Source organism: Rhamphochromis longiceps, linkage group LG3 (genome assembly GCF_057381845.1).
Source record: "Rhamphochromis longiceps isolate RC_006_pf linkage group LG3, R_longiceps_female_GT1.1, whole genome shotgun sequence".
In the NCBI taxonomy this organism is placed as follows: Eukaryota; Metazoa; Chordata; class Actinopteri; order Cichliformes; family Cichlidae; genus Rhamphochromis; species Rhamphochromis longiceps.
The window spans coordinates 19,573,498-19,599,374 of record NC_140559.1 but is presented as its reverse complement, the minus strand read 5'-3'; the positions used below and the strand labels follow the sequence as shown (position 1 = coordinate 19,599,374).

The 25,877-nt window shown below is 41.4% G+C and overlaps 1 protein-coding gene across 1 annotated transcript; it reads right to left on the bottom strand.

The window, feature by feature from the left end:
* Positions 1-9,210: 9,210 nt before the first annotated feature.
* LOC146673311 (Fc receptor-like protein 5) lies at positions 9,211-24,907 on the bottom strand. Its single transcript, XM_085400942.1, has 7 exons — positions 24,774-24,907; positions 24,362-24,397; positions 12,810-13,070; positions 12,485-12,730; positions 12,228-12,398; positions 10,330-10,422; positions 9,211-9,236 (listed from the first exon to the last, which is right to left on the bottom strand). Exons 1-7 carry the CDS (start codon positions 24,802-24,804, stop codon positions 9,211-9,213), a joined length of 864 nt encoding a protein of 287 aa, XP_085257068.1. The 5' UTR covers positions 24,805-24,907.
* Positions 24,908-25,877: the final 970 nt, after the last annotated feature.

Here is a 25,877-nt window from a genome sequence, read left to right as displayed (position 1 = left end):
CTTCAGTGTCTCCATCGAGAGTGCCGCCAGGCACACGCCACTCCCCCATCCAGCCAGCCTAACAACCTGCATAACAGACTATATCAGCTTCTGTGTGGATAACACTGTATTGACCAGGAAAGTAGACCAAATTAAAACAGTTTAACAGGTTTGATTCAGAAGCCCTTCCCTCCCCATCCACCAGAGCTCTTCACACCTCTCTGCAACCCCCAACTGACTATATTCCTGAGGCTCATAGCTGGACTGGGCATCGGGCATACCGGGCATTTGCCCGGTGGGCCGCTGGCGATTTTTTGTTTCTACGGGCCAATCGATTTTTTTTTTTGGAAGGGTATAAATAATGAAAGGTGTTGGATTGGCCAACTGGTCATGATCGACTCTGGGCTGGACCAATTACAGCCTAGGAGGTCGGATGCACCCTCCCCCTTGTTTAGCAATCTTATAGATGAACTAAAGAAAATGGAGAACAAAAAAAGGAAAGGAGGTGCAGAAAAGATTAGGGCCAAAAAGAAACAAGCCCTTCAGGCAGACGCTGCCAAATGTGTAAAAATAAGTGAATTGTTTGGCGGTAGCTATGGCATAGCTTCCACAGATTTAGCAACATCAGCAAGTGGTGGAGGCCAGCAGGTGGATAAGGGAAAGGGGAGGCAAGAGGAGGAGAGACCCGAGGCGGCCGGTCATAGTGGCAGAGGAACTGAACTTCAGGTAAGAAGTTATGACCTGCTGCCTATCTGTGTCAGATATAAACCAAGTTTAGTTGTAGTTTGTTTTCGTTGTGCTGACTTTTTACAGGCGCTTAGAATAACTGGTACTAGCTAGCATGACGGAGTTTATATACTGCTGGGCGGGTGCTATGAAGTTACTGATAGTAAATTTTATTTTATGCTTAAGGTTAGTTTCTCAAACTCCTCAAAATCTTAACAAATTGTGCCAATCCTTACATGTTGCACCAGGCTGATTTATCATCAAAAGTGGAGAAGTCTGTGACAGAGGAGACAGAAGAGCAGCAGAGAGAGATGGAGAGATGACTTTATGTCATCCATGAGGGATGCATTTGACATATGTTTCACATATTATAGCCCAACAAGTTACTTATAGCAATTTAAATACGAGCAATCAGTTTTTGGCACAACACCGGCTATTGCAGTTAATAATACAACAGCTTCTTGCCATTTTTTGTGTTTCTTTTTATCGCTGTGTAACTGAGTTCAATTGAAAGCCTGCATGCGCTAGTACCTCTTGCCACAAGTTCCCAGAATCCTTTGCGGTCTTACCCCTGAATGACGTCACATTTTTGGTGGGCCGGTCTCTAGTCAAAATGCCCGGGCCGATTTTTTGTCCCAGTCCAGCCCTGCTGAGGCTCATTTACTAATTAAATAGTACCTCCCACGGGTCACATCTATACCAACATATTTTCAAAGTACAGCTGCAAAATGTCAGATATCAGTATCAAACACACTGAAGCTTTTCAGTGTCATTTGAAACTACCGAGTGACACTTCTGCTGTCTTTAGTCTCACACTTTTCTGCACTGAATAGAGGTGTGTCAGTTAGCCAAAGCAAACTCAAGTCAGATTTTCCATCTGATACCTCAGCAAAACCCACAGAAACACACATGGAAAACAAGTGAGAACAAACATTTATTAATCTTGTAGAGGAACTAAATTGCTACTTCAGCAACAAGATCAAGATGTAACAAACATGAATAAAATATAAATAACAGTGATCTTACTGAGGACTTAAAAACATTTGTAACCATACTGTTGATTTTGCAGCAAAATACACTTTAAAAACGCAGATAAAAGATAAGACATTACGCAAAATACACACAAATCTGCATACAAATCTATTTAGCATGTACATATCCTGTGTCTGTGGTGCTTGGGGGACCAGTTAGACACCAGCGGTTGGACCCGTGGACTACTTCATTGAAGAGTAGACAACGTTGGGCTCTCGGTTAAAGTCTGAGTACAAAGACACACACACACACACACACACACAGTTTAAACAACAGGGAGCCTAAGGAAAGCAACAGAAAATACTGAGAGAAATAATAAACTAATATGATCAATAACTAAAACTAAGGACTAAAGACTCAAAATACTAAGGAAATGCATGAAGATATAAATGTAAATCATAAACAAACATTTAAATACTGACTCATTAATTATCAAAAATTCACAAGTTCAACTCAAAACCATGGCTACAAAATCAGGACCATGCCAATCCCAAATTATTTATTTCCACTTACACCTGCCGTTTTGAGTGTACAAGTGCATTCACACTTAAACGTACGGCTACTTGTGATGCACGAAATATCTTCATTGTTTGCTAATAACTGTTTTTTTTAATGTGTGTGTGTGTTGGAGTACGCTGAAATGTTGCTGAACTAATCAAGTTAATGTCTGAAAAGACAATTGCTATAAACTGTGGCAACATAAAAATAAAACACATGAACTCTGACTTTGTGTCTGGAATTCACGCTAGCAACATAGTACTACAGTGGTGCCCAACTTCACCCAACACACAGAACTAGGTTGGACTGAGGCTGTTCAGCCAGTGCAAGCCCTGGCCGAAATCACGGCAGAGCATCAAGAGTAGGCAGTAGCACATTGTATCCCTGCAGATTACCTACAGTGATTTCTAGGCTTGTTTGAGGCCATGCAAGTGGCATGTAAATGTCTGGAAGCACAATGGGCGGTGTGGTTACTTCCTCTGCTGTCTCGGGAGGCCCAGATACCAGTGCTCAGCCTACTGTCAGTATCTTTTGGAAGTCCATAATGCTGTGCTGGATCACTTTGGCTATTCTCAAGAACTACTGTCACCACCTTTGCAGCTCTTGTCTGAAAGTGGGGAAGTGACCCTTCTCCTACAAACAAAAGATGAAGAATGTAGCAATCAGGGAGCTGCAAACGGGAATGGCTGAGGAAGGAACGGACATGCTACAGTTAGATCCTGGAGCAGGTGGTACTGTGGCTTCTAATTAGAAAGGTGGAGTCGATGGACTGCCACTGGCCAGTGAGTGTGAAGACAGCCAAGACCTTCATAAAAGGGTGGATATGTTGGGACATCCAAAGGGATTGTGGGCATTCTCACAGGAGGAGGCAAGCCAGTGCTGGCCCCAAGAAAAAAGCCTTTTGGCCCTTCATAGACACATCCATTGAGGTTAAATGCAAAATGTAATTCAAAATCCTGCTCCTCACAGTCAAGGTCTAGAATGATCTGGTCCCGTCTTATCTTAATGACCTTATAGTACCACATAACCCAGTTAGAGCACTTTGCTCTCGCTCTGCAGGCCTACAGTACTTGTTGTTCCTAGAGTATTTAAAAGTAGACTGGGAGGGAGAGCCTTCAGTTTTCAGGCCCCTCTTCAGTGGAACCAGCTTCCAGTTTGGATTCAAGACACAGACAGCATCTCTATTTTTAAGGTTAGGCTTAAAACTTTCCTTTTTGCTAAAGCATATAGTTAGGGCTGGACCAGGTGACCTTGAATTCCCCCGTAGTTATGCTACAATGAGTGTAGGCTGCTGGGAGATTCGTATGATGCATCAAGTTTTTCCTTTCCAGTCACCTTTCTCACTCACTATGTGTTAACAGACCTCTCTGCATTGAATCATATCTGTTATTAACCTCTGTCTCTCTTCCACAGCATGTCTTTATCCTGTCTTCCTTCTCTCACCCCAAACGGTGGCAGCAGATGGCCCCGCCCCTCCCTGAGCCTGGTTCTGCCGGAGGTTTCTTCCTGTTAAAAGGGAGTTTTTCCTTCCCACTGCTTGCTTTTCTATTTTTCTCTGTATGTATAATTGTAGGGTCTACCTTACAATATAAAGCGCCTTGAGGTGACTGTTGTTGTGATTTGGTGCTATATAGATAAGAACCTGTGTGCAGATAAAGATAGTGTTGGGAAGGTTTCTTTCTGAGATTAGAAGTTTAATATCCTGAGCTTGAGTCAGGCTGGCTTAGCTACCAACTAACATTCAGCACTGTTCAAAGTTAAAGAGCAGCCGTACTTCTGGGCCTCTTTGATCTGATGTGTGTTTGTCCATAAGTGGTGCCTTCCTAGTTGCTGCAGATACAATAGTAGTAGTAATGGAATAGTATTAAATAGTTGCTATAGCAAAATGTTATTTATACTTGTTTATGAAGAAAATAAGTCCCAACCTTTACAAACATCAGAAGCTTTTCACAGTTTTTTTCCAACTTCTTAACACCTCTGCAGAGAAACGCTAACAGATGACAACGATCTGCGTGATGTTTGTGTGAAAACTGAAGGTGAGCAACCACAAAGCTGCCATTTTCTCTCAGTGCAAAGTGACACATTTCACCACAGAGCACAAAGCAAACGTATTCTAACAACAAGCTGAGTATTCTTCATCAAACTAAAGAAGGCTTCCTATAGATAATTGGAATCATTAAAGCGTGGACTGTCATGCAGAAGTTTAAAGTGAAAATGATGAAACCAAATAAGCTGTTATTTTTGGGGGGAGGGGTGTCATTCATTTTGGCATTTAAGATATACGATCACTAGTCACAAGTCAAGGTAGTGCTGATTACACCACTCTTTTGGAACATTGTAGATTTATTATTATAGCAGTTGTCTATGTGACGAGAGAACATGTAATGATCTGACATATCTGTCATAAAGTATGAAGTGGAATGAATAACGACGGCTCATTCAGCAACAACAAGCTGCATCTCCTACGGACACATGTATAGTTGTCCATGGATGCTTCCTGTTACCTGTAACAGTGACACATTCAAATAACGTTATTTAGAATAAATAAAAACTTTTGTCCAACCACATACTAGTAAGCTGCACAAAAGTGGCTGGTGAATGTAAACTGGAACTCCTTACATGTCAGGCCATGTGTCATGGGCTGTATCCCAATTCAGGGTCTGCAGCCTTAAAGTACGCATTTCAAGGCCGATTGCGTCACAGCGGCGCGCGACAAAGGCTGTCCCGATTCAAAGGCTGCTCGAAATGCGGCCCTGAAATGCGTCTTTCATTTCCCTGAATTTTAAGGCTGTGGCAGTGTAGACTTTGTAGCCCAACATATCCCAGAATGCATAGCGCGGCGGTGGGTGTGGATGATTTTACCGGAAAAAAAAACGGTGGATGAGGGGCGGCCGAAGAGTAAACTTTAAGTAAATACTGAATATTATGTCACTTATTTATGTGCAAATATTTAATAACGAAGAACATTAAAACATTACTGTTGGCCACATGTCGGCAAAGTTATGTGACATTAGTGACGTTTGTACTAACTTGGTTTTAAAGCCTTTACTTTAAAATATACGCCGTTCAATCGCTGAGCTTAATCCTGCAGAGAATGATCAAAGCTCATGTAGCAACAAAGAAAGAAATGAACAAAAGATTTTCTCCTTCATTTCTGTCAAACAAAGCTGTATGACACGTTTCCAGCTGTTAGTATCATGGTTGCTAGGCAACCTGGGCAGCGCAACGGAGGCTAGACCGTCCCATTACACAAACCTCGCACTTCCGGCCTTAGCGATCCTCAAGTACGCGGCCCTTGAGGATCGTTGGGGCTGCGTACTTTAAGGCTGCAAGTGATTCTAATTGGAGGTTTTAATTTGTACACTGATGAATCCCATGAGCTGCCCAACCACGGACCTTCTTAATATCATCATATTTAAGCAACATGTTTCCAGTGGGTAAACACTGGCCCTTGAGGTAACTTATTATTACTTAGTTATTCCAGTTAAATAAATTGATCTGTCCTCCTTTTAGAGAAATCAAACCTAGATGTTTCTGTTCAAAGAAGCTGGGGACACCAAGTTTGACTGGACCATGTTCTGTATCTTCATTGCTAAGTTGGCTGTTCCCTTGGAGGCTTTGAGACCTTGGAATAAACTCAAAACATGGTGGAGAGATAATTTCTCTGTGAGAGATTTTGTCTTTCTGTTGGCTTGGCTTGGAATTCCTTTACAAGAGTTAAAGGAGGTGGCTCCAGAGAGAGAGGTCTTGTTATCTTTGCAGTCTGGACCAAGAGAAGCAGGAGAAAATGGATGTATGCCAATAAATGGTGCATGTAGTGAATTCTCTTGTGGACACACAATTATAATTGTTTGCGACTTTGTTCCGAAACAAGGTTTAAAAACAAGTTTAATCGTTCAGTTATGTCACATTCTGTTGCATTTCCAAATGCAATGACAATAAAGGCTTTGAACTTGTGGTATCGCATCAAGAAATTAGTTGGTTATATAAATATATGAGTATGCATAATAGTTATTATTCATAGATACCTACATCCTAAGTTCCTGTTATTCATCTGAAAGAAGCAGAATGAGAATGAGTGTGTCGTTACAATGGTAATGCCAGGAGAGGCAGTATTGGTTCTGTGTTACATTAATGTTGTAAGGAAGTGGAAGAAGAGTGTGTCCTGTAGGAGGCAGTAGAAAATGGATACTGATGTTCTGTACATGCGCTGAAAAGAAGGTTCAGTAAACCATTTGCAACGATACTCCATTGTAAGTCTCAGTTATTTCATTTTTAATTTTTGAAGATGCAACAGAACTGAATTGAATAAATGTCAAATGTTCACAAATGTTAAATGTTCACTTGAGGCTCCAAATGTGATGTTAAAATGTGTAGGCTTACTTCTACTTATGAAATGGTTTTCTACTGTTCTAGGGTAGAAAAGTAGCAGTGCTGCAACTGTTGCAGGATGGAGTCAAAATGATCTCCCTTTGGTGGTTGTCGTGTTGTAGTGTGTGGACTACCTCCTGAGTCACCCAGATAAGGAAATCCCAGAAAGATTTCAAGGTTTGCCTGCTATAATCCAAATCAAATCAAATCACTTTTATTGTCACATCACATGTGCAGGTACATTGGTACAGCACATTTGAGTGAAATTCTTGTGTGCGAGCTTCACAAGCAACAGAGTTGTAATTACATTAAGGCTTAACGTTTGCATTATTAGGGGCATGGCCTTTTGACTGGCAGGGAAAGCTGCCTGTAGCTGCTAGCTGTCTGTTAGCCTTCACCTCAGCTCATTATCCCAAAACTGGATCCCTGAGACTGTGGCTGTGCTGTTGGAGGTTTTGGGGGCATTTTAATGTAAGTCTGTACAGTAATATGGCTGTTTTGGGGTAAATTGTACAAGAACACTGAGCTCCAGTATTGGTGAGTTAGCATCTAGGATGTTTGTGTCTCTGTGATGCTCTCATACAGTTCACGGAAGCGGATTTAAAACCAAGCTAGCTAACATTAGCTGATAACTTTACAAAAAGCTGAAATGGTCATAATGTTGCTCATTTGTTTCCAAAAATAACTGTTGATTGAGAACTATTTAAAAACGTTATTTAGATTTGTTTCATAGTAATAGCTTTCTCAAAATGTCTTTGTTTCCTTAGTGGAGTGGTTAACACAGTGTCTGGGTAAGTGGAAGACAATTGGTTTGATTGGGAAATGGTATCCCCTACAACACTTTGAAAACAGGTGGAGGTACCCACTTGTGACAAAGAAATGGCAAAAATAGTTTCTTTATTCATTATCTCATGTCTTCACAGTCTCCTGAAATTACGGAATATTTAAATTTGTATATACTTCAAAAACCAAAGTAATCTTGTCCCCACCCCGGAAGCTACTACAAAAACAAACAAAAAGAAGACGAGACCAATATTACCTCTGCTTTGTCTGATTGGCTGCTGCGGACAGTGTGATGTTTTGATCTCACTGTATATGATGTCATCAATGACTTCATTTTCTAAAGTGTTTTCTTGTCCTTCTGAAATTATTTAAAAAATAAGAACAATTTACTGTATTTAATGTACTGTACAGAATTTAATTGTTAAAAATGTGAGGAAATTATTTAGAAAAATCATTTCTACATTTTACAATGTCCAGAAATAATGACTGTGCACATTATTCAGCAGAAGAAAACCATGGATGTAAGATCAGGAAGTACCTACAGTACATTGCTGTGCTGTCTCTGTGTAATCATAATGAATGTGAACTTTATTCTATTAGTCTGAGTCTCACCTGCAGGTTTTCTGTGAACACATCGTCTTACCAGCAGAACCAGTAACACCAGTAGAACCGCAACACAGGCTGATCCAACAGATGACAACACAGAGAGAACAGGAGGAGAGAGTGATGGAGGAAGAGTGATGGAGGTGGAACCAAGAGGTTCCGCTTGAGTGAAGCGGCCAACAGTTTTAAGCCTCACCGCACCCGAACTTCGAATCAGGCCTGCAACAAGCACTGTGCTACCGGTGTAGTGTGGACAGGTTAAATATTCAAATGTACACTGTCTTGGTTCCTTTTAGAGTTTTTCTTTGACTTTTAACTTTATGACTGTTGTGTTGTGTTTTTTTATTAAAGTGCACACACCAGTAGCTGTGGGACCTTTGGTGATGGTTATTTTCCACACTTCCTTTGCTGTACAGCACCTGGGGTGTAAACTTAATTTTTGTGTGGTTTTCAGCTACTGGTAAGTCCAGTTCAATGTATGGTTTTATGTAATCCAGGACACTGTTAAAGAATAGGCGGTGCCACAGTCAGATTTCATCTTTTTTATTTGTTGTTTAATTGTGATAAATACAAATAAATGACATATTAATATTGGAGCCAATCTGCCTCGGTGTTGAGTCCTTAAACCTGTATCTTTTCTAGTTTTTAAGGAGATTTTATATTAACTGGGGGTGAAATACCCCTTGGTGGCATTGTCATTGTATTATTTTGATATAACCCTTGTTGACCACTTGGTCACATATACTTGTGGCCACACCACCATGAGCACACCTGATCTCGATGTTATGTTTTTTAAATACCATCACCATGTTGCATAAATGTTCCCACTGTAAACCTTCACCAAAGTCCACAGAAGCAAATTTAACCACTCAGCAGCCAAACTGGTAATACCTGTCTTAAATATGGGCTACCAAACAGAAACTGGCTGTGTGCAGGCAGGCAGGGAGAAAGGACCCAAAATCTAGGACTCGGAGGCAAAAGTAAACTCAACAAGACTTTATTGCTGATAGCAACAGAACAGGAACTTCACTAAACTGAGAATCCAAAACCGAACTAAGCAGGCAGACAGATCACAGTTAACGTGAGAGTACGATGCGACACCGAGCAAAGGCAAAATAAAACAGGAAACAATACACAAAGACGGAGACTAAGAAACATGGACTTTAAACGGGCAGAACTAAACCTAAACCAGAATAAGCTGGAACATACTAAATAATACTAATCATCGTCATCATCATCATCTCCTGACAATAGATCAAGAAAATAACTAAAAATACAAAATCAAACCAAAACATGAGAACTCGAAATGTTGGGTCAATTTGACCCAGAACCGTGACACTGCCAGAGCCAAAAAATGAACTGGAAAAAAAAGTGCAATTACTCTAATGTCCACTTGAGGCTCCAAAAGCGAATTAGTTCCCACAGACAACCACGTTGTCCAGTGCAGTAAAACAACAAGTACACGGACCATCATCTTTACTATGATAACAATGAGCTGAAACTGTCTGACCCTCAAATATCTAAACAGAGATTACATTTAAGAAAGCACAGACACTGTGCTCCATCCCCGCAATTTGGACATCACAGAGTTACTCGGTAAACTGAGATTTTCATCGAGCATGGTGCTCAGACTTAGCCAGCATGTACTGTACATGTTTGGTTGTAAGATTGTAACCCCTTTGTAGTGGAGACCTGTGTTTGGACATTGAGAAGAGGTAATTTCTACATCTCTTAGTACTGTTTTGCCTGCGTTCTGCCTCTCTCTGTATGACCCACACACAGAGGGATTCAGTAGCTCTGAACATGCTAATAAGCAAGACGTCTGGGCAAAACTGCTTTCCGCTGATTCTCTGCAGCTTTATTTCTCTCTGTGCAACATTTCCTGGCATTTGGAGGTTGTCTGTTAAGTCTGCCTCTTTACTCGGAATCAATGAGATGTCACGGAGGTTGACACGCAACATGGCGCCTGTGTTCGGCTTGGCCGCTGTTGCTGCTCCGTGTGTTTGTCGACTGCTTCAGTCGACACCAAAGTCCTTAGAAGCAAATTTAACCATTTAGCAGCCAAACTGGTAAAACTTGTCCACATATGGGTGAGGTTCTGTGCTATAAAGTTTAATCAAACTATCAAACAAACTTCCAGAGATGGAAAAAACTGACAAAAAATGCAATTACTCTAATGTCCACATGAGGCTCCAAAGGTGAATCAGTCACCACAGACAACCATATTGTCCAACGCAGTAATCCAACAAAACAACAAGTAAAATGATCCCCATCTTTACTACGATAACATGGAGCTAAAACTGTCTGAACCTCACCATGAAGAAAACACAAAATTACCTCTGCTTCGTCTGATTGGTTGTTGTTGATGACTGGATGTTTTGATGTTGTACTTGACATGAGTGATGATGTCATCTTCGGTTTCTTCTTGATCTGATGAAATCATTCAACATAAAAAAATTGTTCAATTAAATATCTAAACAGAGATTACATTTAAGAAATTTGTTACTGCACAAACAGAAAACTCCATGGCTGCAATGTCACATTTTCAGAGAGGTAAGTAATTGATAAACTGAGCTCCATGCAGCACAGTGCAGAGACATATTGCTCACATACCCTATATCCACTGTTTAAGATAAGATAAGATAGAACTTTATTAATCCCTCGGGTGGGTTCCTCTGGGAAATTCGACTTCCAAAAAGCACAGCAACGACCGAAGTTACAGTTACAGAATTGTTATATATATATATATATATATATATATATATATATATATATATATATATATATATATATATATATATATATACACACACACACACACACACACACACACACACACACACACACACACATATATAAATACAGAGACAAATATAAATAAAATATACGAAGGGGATAAATAGAATAAATAGGAATAAAAAATAAAAATACAAGTGAATTGCACATTTCAAGTATTGAGTCTATTGCACCGTTGACTATTTACAAAAGTATTGCACAAAAGGTATTGCACAGTGAGGTGCAGAGGCACTACAGCTTAGTTGTTCCCCCCTCCTTTGTCCTCCTGTTTCCCCTCCCTCTCCCCTCCAGAGAGGAGTTAAACAGTCTGATGGCGTGTGGGACAAAGGAGTTTTTAAGTCTGTTAGTTCTTGTCTTTGGGAGAAACAACCTGTCACTGAACAGACTCTTCTGATTGTTTATGGCCGTGTGCAGAGGATGCCCAGCATTGTTCATAATGTCCAGCAGTTTCTTTAATGTCCTTTTCTCTGCCACTGTCACCAGAGTGTCCAGCTTCATGCCGACCACAGAGCTAGCCCTCCTGATCAGTTTCTCCAGCCTGGATGAGTCCCTCTTTGCTGTGCTGCTCCCCCAGCACACCACAGCATAGAAAAGTACTCCAGCAACCACCGACTGGTAAAACATCCTCAGGAGCTTCCTGCAGATGTTAAAAGACCTCAGCCTCCTGAGGAAGTACAGTCGGCTTTGGGCTTTTTTATACAGGTGCTCTGTGTTGCATGACCAGTCCAGTTTATTGTCCACCCACAGCCCGAGGTACTTGTACTTGTTGACCACCTCCACCTCCTCCCCCTCTATCTGAACCGGCAGTGGACCTTCTCTGGACCTCCCGAAGTCCACAACCAGTTCCTTAGTCTTTGAGGTGTTGAGTTGCAGGTGGTTTGTGTGACTCCATGCGACAAAGTTCCTCACCAGACTTCTGTACTCCTCTTCCTGATCATCCCAGATACACCCCATGATGGCTGTGTCGTCTGCAAACTTCTGAATGTGGCATAATTCAGAGTTGTAGCAGAAGTCAGAGGTGTACAGGGTGAAGAGAAGAGGGGACAGCACAGTTCCCTGTGGTGCTCCTGTGCTGCTGACCACAGTGTCAGACGTGATGTCCTTCAGCCTGACGTTTAGGTGGTGGTAACCCCTTTGTAGTGGAGACACGTGTTTGCTCATAAGTAAGAGGACATTTATACATTCCTTAACTCTGCTTTTCCTGAGTTCTCTCTGTATGACCCACACAGAGACATCCTCTGATGCTTTTTATCTCTTTGTATGACCCCAATGGGATTGGGTAGCTTGGAGATCATTTGGAATGCTAAATAGTAAAGTGGCAACACTACTGTGTTTGGAAAGACTAGATTGGGCTTAGTTCTAAAAATGAGTCAAGTAACATGCAAGCATGCATCAAGTAACGACCGCACACATAAAAGTGCAGGAAGTTTGATTCTCACCTTCAGGTTTTCTGTGAACACATTGTTTCACCAGCAGAACCAGTAACACCAGTAGAACCACAGCACAGACTGATCCAACACATGACAACACAGGTATGAGAGGGGAACCAGGGCTAGCAATGGAGGCAGGAGGAGAAGTGGATGTAGGTGGAGGTGTGGTGGTGTGTTCCCCTAAAATAAAGCAAACACAGTCATTAAGTTGTCGTCACATTGTGAATGTTGAAAGCTGCAGAAACACAGACAGGTGAGTGTGTCACCTGTGACAGTGATCCAGCTGGATGGAGACTCTCCATGACCGCTGATGTCACACTTGTAGAGGCCTTCATCAGACCTGGAAACATGCTGGATGGTCATGTGACCTGTAGGCTGCTTCCTGATGAGGGAGCCATCTTTATAGAAAGCAGCTGGGAGGTTGGAGGGAGTGGTCTTTGTTTTACAGAGCAGAGTGACGTCATCTCCCTCCATCACAGGGAGGACAGGACTCTGCAGGATCACTGATCCACCTCAACACAGAGACAAACTACAGCATTTCATCCATTTACACACAGCTTCATCAACACTAACTCCACACACTCAGCTTACCAGTGACTGTCAGGTTAACCATGTTACTGATGGGACCCTCTCTGGACTCACACCAGTAAACTCCACTGTCCAGTAGGAAAACAGTGGTGTTACATGAAGAACCATTTACTTCTCCCCACCCATCTCCACACTGAGTCCTCTGTTGTTTGCTTGTGTTTCTCCTCAGAGTCCATCCAGCAGAGCTGTCGTCCTCCTCACAGCTCAGAGACACAACGTCTCTTTTAAATAACTGAGAGCTGCTGGGACTCACAGTCAGACGAGCTGTGAGGGTTAAAGTGAAAAACTGATGATCTGTTATGTTTGTCTTATGATGAAACAACAGTGAAAATAATGTTGCATTAAAATTAGTTTGTATTTAGTTATTTACTAAAAGTAAACAACTAAATACTTGAGACATGAGAACAATTACATAATGTGTATGTGTGTGTATTTGAGGTTTTGGGGTGAATTATCAGTCCTGATAAAAATTTTGCCTGCCACCAAGGTGCAAGGTGGTGACATGGCTCACTGGCCAAAGTGCTCATGGCTAGACAGAGTCTACCATCATACCAATGTTACAGAGTTGCAGTGTCCTTCTGCCCTGAATCATCATACACCTACGATTTCCACTATGTTTCCTCAGAGGCCCACTGGGCTTGTTATAGGATCTCTGTTGCCCAATATTCAGTAGAGGGGAGAAAGTAAGTGCTGCAAAACTTTGGCTTGGCATGGATTTCTGATTCTTTGGAGCCACTCTTAATCATGCAGTTAGATATGAGGCATCTACTTGTCTCGCATTGGTCTTCTCTACACATAAAAGCAACTGAGCTGATATAGCAGTCAGGGAGGGATATCTGCTTTAGGTGTTCTAACTGCCTTCAAGTCCACATCTGCAGCTCTGCTTCTGACAGCACTGGACAATCCCACGTTCTGGGTCTCCTCCACATGTCTTCCACTGAGATCTTGGCCTCAGGGATAAAGGGAAGGATGAAGCCCAGAGATGTGAAAGACCTGTATAGATATTATTTAGTGCATGTAGGTACAAGGGGATCATGTGGGCAGTATTTGTATCCAAAAGTGTCTGAGTGGCAGAGTCCATCCACTGAATCCAACACTTTGCTTTGGGCCTTGCTATTGGTGATACCAAATGGAAGAACCTCCAACTCATAGATGCAGGTAGAGGCAGATCTGTTTGCCTTTATTTATGAAAATAAAATATTCCCAGAAGGATAATAGCACTCCAGGATGCACTATCAGAAGAAGGCAGTGATGCTTAGGGCCAGTTTATCCTGGGAAACCTTGGGTTATCCCATCCCTGTGAATTTTACTTTAACATGCACTGACCTAAGACCCTGTTAAAGACTAACGGGGTCTTAGGTCGGTGATGATGTTATTTTGTTCCTGTCGAATCCTGAGCGATCTGTTCCTGTACTTTTAGACCTGGTGAGGTCATTTGGGGAAATCTCAGGTTATACAATTAACTGGCAGAAGAGTGAATTTGTGACTTTAACTGCAAACCTGGATGTTGACTTTTTGAAAACTTTAACTTTTAAAATTATAGACAGTGTGAAATACCTGGGTGTTATTATGCTTCTAATTAGTTATTAGTTCCTTGGTGGGACGCATCAATGCAATTAAAATGGTTTCTCTCCCTAAATCTTTTTGAATAAACAGTTTTTCAAATTGATCATCTCAGTGGTATTATCATTTGTCTGGGGCTTGAAAACTTATAGAATATCAAAAGCTCATCTATGTAAGTCTAAAGATGAGGGTGGATTTGGTCTGCCACATTTTCAGTTTTGTTATTTTTGTTATTTTTTTTATATTTTTATTTTATATTTATTATTATTTTATTATTGGGTTGCAAATTTGCACTGCTCTTGCTCTTGATGAAGGCGGTCGCACTTTTCTCTGGAACATTCTCTCACAGTCTGTTCTCTAAAACCTAAAAGAGGAATTGTGGATTTGATCAACTGGTCCCTAAATGCAATTGACACCCCTTTCTCAACGAGAAGTTTGGGCTTGGGTGAGCCTGAGTGCTGAAGATATCTACCTATTCGGAACCATGATTGCTGATCGGAGCTGGCTTGGACCTGACTTATCGAAGAATTAAGAAAGTGGAACCGGCTGTTCAAACCCCCACAAGGCTGCCCGCTGGGATTAAAACGATGGGAAGAGGCGTGAGTTTCTCAAATGGGCTCATTGGGTGCAGCACGGATAAGATCTTGGAGAGGCTACGGCTGCTTTGAATATTCAGAATAAGATCGCTGACTGCAGACTGGATACATCTCAGAAGGGCTAGCCCGGAATAACATCTCTGGGCGCAAATTGGATGACATCTCGGGGAGGCACACTGCCGTGAGTTCTCAGAAATCGGCTCCTTGAGCACAAGAAATGACAACATCACAGAACGCAAGTATGGCGAAGCTCGCGGCTCTCCAACGGGAGATTGAGAGACCAGTGTTGGACTGTAGAACTGCTTTGAAATTCATATGAGCTGTTCACACTAAAGTAAAAAATACCATCACTTATGCAGATACCCCCTTTGGCGCCAGCTGCAAGGCTGGAGCTGAACAACAACACCCTGATAACGACTGTGTTTAGTCTGTTCCTTCCCATTCCATGCAAGGCCACCTGGGTTGGCTGGAAGACTGTTTACTTAGCCTGGCAGGGTGAAGGACACTGTCTCAGCTGAACTATGGACACGCACACACATACACTGATATGCACACACTCATCCCCCCTCCCTTTCCAAACGCCTTCGATGCTTATTCCCTTCTGATGCTGCACCCTTTACCCACCCCTGTTGCTTGTCATGTGTTTCTTTGGTGTATTAAGAGTTTTTTCATGTGCAGAGGTGTTTTTTTCTGTTCTCAAACTGATCTCCCTGTTGGAGCTCAGTCTGGGGGGAGTTATTTTTTCTCCTTATCTTTCCTCATGTGGTGCATTTTCCATTGTGATACCTCTCTGACCTCTCTTCCCCATGTGATGTTTGTGTAATGTATGTATGGTCAGAGGGTAAGATGGCGCCACCATTGCGTGCAATAGGTCGGCAGCCTTATGAAATTTCCCCTTGTGGGACTAATAAAGGTATATCAAATCAAATGCCAAAACGTTTGCTTATTGGCAGGAATGGTACAAAAAGGTCAAGTCTGCTAATACCCTCCCTTGGGTGGTCATAGAGAGTGGTGGGGTTGATAATAGTTCCATTCCAGCTCTTCTCTTTTTATCTTCAAATACACAAACCAAGGTCAATAATTTTATAGCTTCGAACTTCGCTAAAATCTTTAGTCAGATCAAAAAAAAGGGCTGCGCTCTACCAGAAACTTGATCCATACTCCAATATATTGTAATAATGCATTTCCACCCTCATGTTTAGATCAGATAAAGAGAGATATTAACAGGAAATTTGTGTCATTTCCCCAGTTGCAGAACAAGCTCTCTCCCTGCGTCACATTTTTTCTTCATTATTTACAGATGAGAAACTATGTTCGACATCCGTAAATTCAAAGTTTTATTTGTCACGTACACAGTCATACACAGTACGATATGCAGTGAAATGCTTAGACAACTGCTCGTGACCTAAAGAAAAAAAAAAGGAAAGGGCTATGAATAAGATAGGAAATAAATATGAAAAATTAAAGTGTAAATTTAACTAGGAAGGAATAAAATATAAAAAATTAAGGTTAAAAATGAAATAACTGTACAACACAAAATTAAATTATCTTTTCAGGAAGAGGGACCAATTTTTTCATTTCTTTGGTTTCCCGGGTTCTAGAAAGTTGGTTTCTGGCTTTGTGAACGCTTTTTCAGGATATTTGAATATTAAATCTGACTGTTTGAAGACGGCATCGGAGGAAGAGTTGGGTTTGCAAATTGGAGATGAGGTGTGAGAGAGGAATCTGTGTAGGATCCACTCTTGCTCTATAAACACCAGTAATTTCAATTCAAAGTGCTTCACAGTCTTCAATATCCAAAAACTAAATTGCAGAGTGTCTGTGAAGGTTCTCAGTCATCCAGGTCATAAATTGCAGAGGATTTTTCCTTCTATTGGTCCGATACGTGATCGTTGTAAACTTGAAGAAGGCTGTCTTATGCATCAATTTTGGACATGCCCCAAATTGTACAATTACTGGCTGGATATCTTTAAATTGTTCTCTGATATGTACAACTGCACATCAGAGCCGGACCCAGTAACTGTGTTGTTTGGCTCTTCCTCTTCTCTTCTATAGCTCTGCTGCACAAACTACAGTTTTGTTCAGAATGGTAATTGCTACGAAACACATATAATAATTCTCTGGAAGTCTGTGTTAGATTTGTGTTCTCATGAGTAAATATATTAATTTATTTTATGTTGTGAAAGACGTTTTCTGATTGTCATTTTATTTTGAAAATAATTTTATTGTGGTGATTATAGATTACTTCACTTCCTGTTCCTGTTGTTCCGAAGCGCGAACTGCTGAAGTAATGTATGGTTTTCCCTCCTGTGTTGTTAACAATTAAAGAAACGGGAAAAGTAATCAACCACCAAGTGTGTGCATTATTAAGAGAACATGACCGAAGAAGAAGAAAACTCTTCGAGCTCAACAGGTTATGGGCCCAGGCGTGACACAACAGGAGGAAGATGGCAGAGGTTAGTTTTCAACGGAGACGAAAACAGTTACGAACTTTGGGAGACAAAGTTTCTCGGCCACATGCGGATCATTGGCCTAAAGGACACTATATTATCAGTCTGTCTGTGAAGGTTCTCAGTCATCCAGGTCATCGTAGTCAAAGGAGCTTGCAAAGAAAAGCGTCTGGACTTCTTTAAGTTACTTGAAGACGTTTCACCTCTCATCCGAGAAGCTTCTTCAGTTCTAAGGTCTAATGGTGGAGAGTCCCAGATATAAACCTAGTGGGAGTGACCCCCACAGAGGGACAAAAGGACCCCCTGATGATCCTCTAATCGCCTGAGCCAAGGTGGGAAACTGGGCGTGGGTCCCAATCAGCCAGAGTTTCGGGTGTGTTCATTGTGAAACCTGGCCCCACCTTATCATGCGAATTCCTGAGGTCAGATGGCCCAGGATGTGAGTGGGCGTTAAGGCGTCTGGGAAGGGATCTCAAAACTGGATTATAGATGGCAGAGAGTTGGTGTCGTAAACCCCCGCCTCTGTTCAAAGATGGTCGCTCACAGTGGACATAGATGGCTTCTTTCACTCCTCTTTCAAACCATCTGTCCTCTCTGTCCAAAATGTGAACATTGGCATCCTCGAAAGAGTGTCCTTTATCCTTAAGATGCAGATGGACTGCTGAGTCTTATCCTGTGGAGGTGGCTCTTCTGTGTTGTGCCATGCGCTTGTGAAGTGGCTGTTTGGTCTCTCCAATGTAGAGGTCTGAGCATTCCTCGCTGCACTGTACAGCATACACCACATTGTTAAGTCCATCTGCATCTAAAGGTCAAAGGTCACTCTTTCGAGGATGCCAATGTTCACATTTTGGACAGAGAGGACAGATGGTTTGAAAGAGGAGTGAAAGAAGCCATCTATGTCCACTGTGAGCGACCATCTTTGAACAGAGGCGGGGGTTTACGACACCAACTCTCTGCCATCTATAATCCAGTTTTGAGATCCCTTCCCAGACGCCTTAACGCCCACTCACATCCTGGGCCATCTGACCTCAGGAATTCGCATGATAAGGTGGGGCCAGGTTTCACAATGAACTCACCCGAAACTCTGGCTGATTGGGACCCACGCCCAGTTTCCCACCTTGGCTCAGGCGATTAGAGGATCATCAGGTGGTCCTTTTGTCCCTCTGTGGGGGGATACTCCCACTAGGTTTATATCTGGGACTCTCCACCATTTGACCTTAGAACTGAAGAAGCTTCTCGGATGAGAGGTGAAACGTCTTCAAGCAACTTAAAGAAGTCCAGACGCTTTTCTTTGCAAGCTCCTTTGACTATATTATCAGTCACTAACCCAGATGCAGAGAAGAATGCTGAATGCTACGCTGAACTGATACAGTTTCTCGATGATAAAAGTCTGTCACTGGTAATGAGAGATGCGACTGACGACGGAAGAAAAGCTTTAAAAATACTACGTGACCACTACGATAGTAAAGGCAAGCCCAGAATCATCGCACTGTACACAGAGCTGACGTCTTTACAGAAGAAACCAGATGAGACAGTGACAGATTATATTATCCGAGCTGAAAAAGCAGTGACCTCCCTAAGAAATGCAAAAGAAGTCATCAGTAATGGACTTATTATCGCTATGATTCTAAAGGGGCTTCCTGAAACTTACAAGCCATTTGCTATCCACACAACTCAAAGCAGTGAAGATTTAACATTCACACAGTTCAAAAGCAACCTACGAAGGTATGAGGAAACCGAGAAATTCGACAACAAAGTAAAAGCAGATAATGTGATGAAGGTTGATTTAACATCAATCACCTGCCATGGATGCGGAAACCGAGGACATTTTGTAAAAGATTGTCGCCAAAAGGGAACACCTAAGTGGTGTAGCTACCATAGAAGCTCGACACACAGTGATGAGACATGTAGAAGAAAAACCAAGTACAGAGATGATGCGAAACTAACTGTAGTAAAACAAGAGGACAAGAAAGAAGAGCAGACTTTTGTATTTAAAGTTAGTCAAAGACTTCTGCCTACTGACATAATAAGAGAAGGACTAATGGTGGACTGTGGTGCTACTTCACACATCATTACGGAGAAGAACAAGTTCATAAAGTTTGATGAGACTTTTGATCCTGAGAAACCCTACATGGAGCTCGCTGATGGATCCAGGACAAACAACGTCGCACTCAAGAGGGGAGACGCCAACGTTTCTCTACGGGACATACAAGGACACTGTACCACCATCACACTGAGAGACGCCCTGTTCATCCCATCCTACCCTCAGAGCATATTTTCAGTGAAGGCAGCTACAAACTATGGAGCACAGGTGATCTTCAAGAAGGGACAGAATGAACTGGTGAACAAAGATGGGACAGTCTTCTCCATTGAAGAATACAACAGACTCTACTATTTGAAAACGGTAAACAATGAAACATCATACAATGACATGATGTCCTGTGACACTGTTAATCTGGCTTGTGATGTGAAAACATGGCACGAAATTTTAGGACATTGTAATGTTAGTGATGTGTTAAAGCTACCCGATGTTGTAGATGGCATGAAAATCACAGGCAGTGGCATGTTAGATTGTAATGTGTGCACAGAAGGGAAATTCACTAACAACAGAAACAGACAAAGCGACCCAAAAGCGAGTGAGCCATTACAGTTGGTGCACACTGATCTAGCTGGCCCCATTGAACCAAGTGGCCAAAGTGGTCATAAATACGCTATATTATTTACAGATGATTTTTCAGGGGCAGTGTCAGTTTACTTTCTAAAACAGAAAAGTGACACCACAGAGGCCACAGCAAAGTTTCTAGCTGACTGTGCACCATACGGCAGTGTTAAGTGCATTAGATCGGACAATGGCACCGAGTTCACAAGCAGTTCCTTCCAGTCTCTTTTACGGAAAAAGGGCATAAAGCATGAGACATCTGCACCATATTCTCCCCATCAGAATGGCACAGCTGAGAGGCAATGGAGAACTCTCTTTGAAATGGGGAGGTGCCTTTTACTAGAAAAAGAGCTGCCAAAAGAATTATGGCCTTACGCCATTCAAAATGCAGCACACACCCGCAACAGATGCTACAGTAACAGGACTAAAAGTACACCATATCAGATGTTAACAGGGAAAAGACCAGATCTCTCAAAACTGTGGATATTTGGGTCAGACTGTTATGCATACACACATAACCACAAGAAACTTGATCCCAGATGTGAAAAAGGAATATTTGTGGGTTATAGTAAAAATAGCCCAGCATACCTGGTTTATAACCCTCACACAGGAAAAGTGTCAAAACACAGACTCGTGAGATTTATCAAGAAGAACACTGTTGAACAACAAACACAGACTGATGAATATAACACAGAAATTCAGACTTATGAACATGTAGTGCCTTTAAAAGAAAGTACAGAACAACAAAATGAAAATGCAGCAGAGAACAGACCTCCTAGAGAAGAGGAAACCAGCACAAATGAACCAAACCCTGACATAGAAAGAAATGAGGGTGATGAGCAAAACCAAACTGAGCGCTATCCTAACAGAGAAAGGAAACCTCCTAAATATTTAGAGGATTACACATCTAACTGCAAAGATTTAGCAAATGTAACCTCTGTAAGTGTTGATTATTGTTACAGAGCAACCTGTGGAATCCCCCAAACCTATAAAGAGGCGCTGATGTCACCAGAGGCACCAAGGTGGAAACAGGCAATGACAGACGAAATCAACTCTCTGAAAGAGAATGACACATTCGAACTGACTACTTTACCTACTGGTAGAAATACCATTGGAGGAAAATGGGTCTACGCCCTCAAAGAAAATGAACAAGGACAAATATTCAAAGCCAGGTTTGTAGCAAAAGGTTACAACCAGACACAAGGAATAGATTACCAAGAGACATTTGCACCAACAGCAAACATGACATCTGTGCGAACCCTAATGCAAATAGCAGTCCAGAATGATCTTATTATCCACCAAATGGATGTTAAAACTGCATATTTGCATGCTCCCATTGAGGAAGAAATATACATGGAACAACCAGATGGTTTTGAGCAAACAGAGTCAGGAGAAAACTTGGTGTACAAATTAAAGAAATCCCTTTACGGGTTAAAACAATCAGGTAGAAACTGGTGCAAACTCTTGAATGACTACCTTGAACAAAATGACTTTGAAAGAAACCTTTCTGATCACTGTGTATACAGAAAGAACATTGGACATGAAACTCTACTGGTTATCATCTGGGTAGATGACTTGATCATTGCAGCTAGCAATACTAACTTGTTAAATACATTCAAAGAAACAATGAGGTCAAAGTTTAACATGAAAGACCTGGGGAAAATATCCAGTTTTCTTGGGATACAGTTTATACAAAAAGAGAGTGAAATCAGGATGAATCAGAAGAGGTACATTCAAAGAATGTTGGAACGCTTTGGGATGTCTGAATGCAAACCCAGATCCACACCGTGTGAACTAAAAATGGACACCACTACATGTGGAGGAAATGATGCAAATGAGACTGTTAACTCAAGAGAGTACAGAGAAATAGTGGGCAGTTTGATATATGCCATGACGTGTACGAGACCAGATATAAGCTGGGTTGTTAGCAGACTATCTCAAACACTAGCTCAACCCACGAGAGAGGACTTAGTAACGGCAAAACAAGTCCTCAGATACCTAAAAGGCACAAACGACTTCGAACTGATCTTTAAGAAAAGCAGTGAGGATCTAGATCTAATTGCTTACAGTGACTCTGACTGGGCATCCTCTGTAAAAGACAGACGCAGTACAACAGGCTACTGTTTTGCACTTACTAAAGAGGGACCAGTAATATCTTGGAAAACAAAGAAACAGCCTACAGTGGCACTCTCAACATGTGAAGCTGAATACATTGTTCTTGCAACCACTACTCAGGAAAGCATGTATTTAACCCAACTGTTAAACGGCATGGACAGAAAAAGGTACACATGTACTAAACTGTTTGGGGACAACCAAGGGGCCATTGCATTGAGTAAAAACCCAGTGAACAGACAGAGGTCAAAGCATATTGATGTGAAATATCACTTCATTCGTGAAGCGGTAAATGAAAGGAAAATCTGCATTGAACACTGTCTATCAGAAGAAATGGCTGCAGACATACTAACAAAACCAGTTACAAGAGTGAGACTCAGAAAGTTTCAAAAATGGTTCTTTGGAAATGCATGAGATGCTATGGGCTAGCAGCATGAGAACAAGGGGGGGGTGTTAGATTTGTGTTCTCATGAGTAAATATATTAATTTATTTTATGTTGTGAAAGACGTTTTCTGATTGTCATTTTATTTTGAAAATGATTTTATTGTGGTGATTATAGATTACTTCACTTCCTGTTCCTGTTGTTCCGAAGCGCGAACTGCTGAAGTAATGTATGGTTTTCCCTCCTGTGTTGCTAACAATTAAAGAAACGGGGAAAGTAATCAACCACCAAGTGTGTGCATTATTAAGAGAACATGACCGAAGAAGAAGAAAACTCTTCGAGCTCAACAGTCTGACATTGTACCTCAATTAAAATGTGGCTAAGAGAACTGACTGCTCTGCTGCACATGGAGAGGATCAGCTATATATTAGAGCAGGTGTCGAACTCCAGGCCTCAAGGGCCGGTGTCCTGCAGGTTTTAAATGTGTCCTTGATCCAACACAGCTGATTCAAATGGCTAAACGACCTCCTCAACATCTCTTGAAGTTCTCCAGAGGCCTGGTAATGAACTAATCATTTGATTCAGGTGTGTTGACCCAGTGTGAGATCTAAAACCTGCAGGACACCAGCCCTCGAGGCCTTGAGTTCAACACCCCTGTATTAGAGGATAAACTTAATAAGATCTTTGATATGTGGCAAACTTTTTTAGATAAAACACATTTATTTTTGATTGATTGTAAACAACTTGAATAACTTAGTCCACCACCTAAGCGTTGTATTTCTGTTTATTACCAGTGTGGAAGTAGTGTTTTTGTTGTTCAAGTGTAATCTTTTGTCTTTTGTGTTTTTGCCCTTGCTGTATTGTTGTCTATTTGTGGGTTGTTGTTGTTTTTTGTCTTTTTCTTCATATCAAAAATGTTCATAAAAAAAAAAAAGACTATTATCTGAGACTCTTCACCTGCTGGTTTTTATAACTTAAGAAGCCTCTTGGATGAGAGGTAAAATGTCTTCATCTAAGTTAAAGAAGTCCAGTCACCTTCTTTCCTAGCTCAGGAAAGCTGGAGCAGACCTATATATTCCTGGTCTCACTTGGAGCTTGATGCTGCCATGTCACTTTGTAATAACAACTCAAGCGGACTCCGGCAGGACCGCAGTGGATTTACGCTGGAGCCATAAAGCGTCGGGGTGATGAGACGCAGATATTTAAATTTAATTTGGACAACAAGCTGTTGAGAGAACAGGTCTTCATGTTATGCGTGCCGAATACTGGATTACAGTCAGTGCTTTGGAGTACTCCGGTGTGGCTACTAGAGCTCGCTCAGGTCTCTTGCTGATACTCTCTATGTAATCAGAGAGCTCATCATGTTATTCATCTCTTTTTCAGCCTCACTAAATGGTGTACTGATGGATTGCCACCATTATGATAAAGTAAAGGGAGACTAGCACCCGCTGGTGTCCTTAATAAAACAGACTGGGATAGCACTGGGGGTGAGGTCAAGTGCTGTATGATGCCATTTCTAGTGACCTTTCTTGACCTGCTTAATCACATTCAAATTCTCCAGTGACTGAAAAAAGTCATTCCGACTTCAGTCGGCGGCTCTGTTCTCTCAGCCACAGGATGCCCATGTCAGCAACATTACCACACTCACACCCTGTTTGGCTGAATGAGTTGTGCCATTAGGCATGCATGCACCAAGAGCATGACCCAGTGACAGCAAAGGGGATAGTGATGTGCACAATTTTGGTCTGCAATGTCAGTGCTTCATAAAAGGTTGTTTCATTTTTTTACTGACCTTGGTTTGTTGTGCAGCTCAGCAGTGAGATCAGAACTAAAGAGAAATGACACTCAGGTTGATTTGAGCTGAACATAAAGAACAACTCCACACAAACCGCAGAAAACCTCTATGTGTGCTCTATTAAACATATCTGCTAATGCTTTGCATTCTGTGTTTTTTAACATTTCTTAACACATATAAGTTGTTTTTTTCACCACTAACTTGATATTAATGACGCTGCTAAGTTACAGTGTTTCCTCGACTCCTGAGCAAAGATACAGAGTCAGTTCAGACCTGCAGTTGGTCCTCGTGGTGTTTGAACTTGAATTCAGCCTGATTTGTTTTTCATGTCTTCTCCTCCATCATCAGTTATCAGGAGAGCAGACAGTCAAAGTACAAGAATTCAAACAAACACAGAGATTCTACTTACAGAGCAGACACAGCACAGATGTTTCCTTCATCGTCCTTCTCACTCATTTGAGCTTCTTTTCATTTCTGTCACTGACACCAAGTAAAGCCCGCCCTCTTCCTCTGAGCACCAGCTTTCTATTGGTTCAAACACAGAGGTGGGTAACTGACTTTTTTCCTTTTTTAAGAATAGAAGTTATAAAATAATGTAAACATATATCTAAAGGTACACTGTAACACTTCAATTTTATTTCAGAAACAAAAAAGAATGAATCACAATTCTGTTCTTTTAAACTTATGTACAAGGACTTGGACATGTAAAAAAAGTTTAAGTTGTGCACTGTTGTGACATAATCTAAATTTGACCAGTGAGATTACAATTCATGTCTATGATGCCCAAAAGCATCATATTCAACTTCATTGAATAAATCAGATGTCCTCTGCTCTCTGTGATCTGTAGTTTGGTTGATGAACAAATCCATGTCCATGTAGTTACGTCCCCCTCAGTGAGAGAGGCAGATATGAGCTGAAACACAGGAATCAAACCAGGGACGCTGCTGTTATGGAGCTGAACTGGAACCATTCAGACACTGAGGCCCTCTGAACACATTTTAATTACAGCTGTGCAGAGACACACTGATGACTGACTGGAACACTATGATTCACATTTTACATGAACACCATCCTCACACATGGTTTATATGTGGCCACTAGAGGGAGATGTTGCACTTTGAATACCAACACAGATACAAGCAGATCACCAGTGATGCTTTCAGTTTCTTTTGGCATGCTGTGCATGTACTGTTCATAATAAAATGGTTGTTTACTTTATTTCAAATATAGTCAGAGTTACAATGAGATCTGGACTCTTTGACTGCAGAGTTCATTCTACTTTCTGATCAGGCTGTAATATTTCTACTATAAGCTGTTTATTCTAGAGACAATGAATATATTTCATAAACACAGTCAGCAGTAAAAGTACAGTTTGATTACAGTCTGTACTGATCCACAGACCAGCCAAGTTTTAGGTTTCCAGAGTCTCTTGCTCTTGCAAAAAGCTGTCAACCCAGCAAATGTATTCATACAGATTTTTTTTTACATAGTTTAAGACATACAATACAGATCA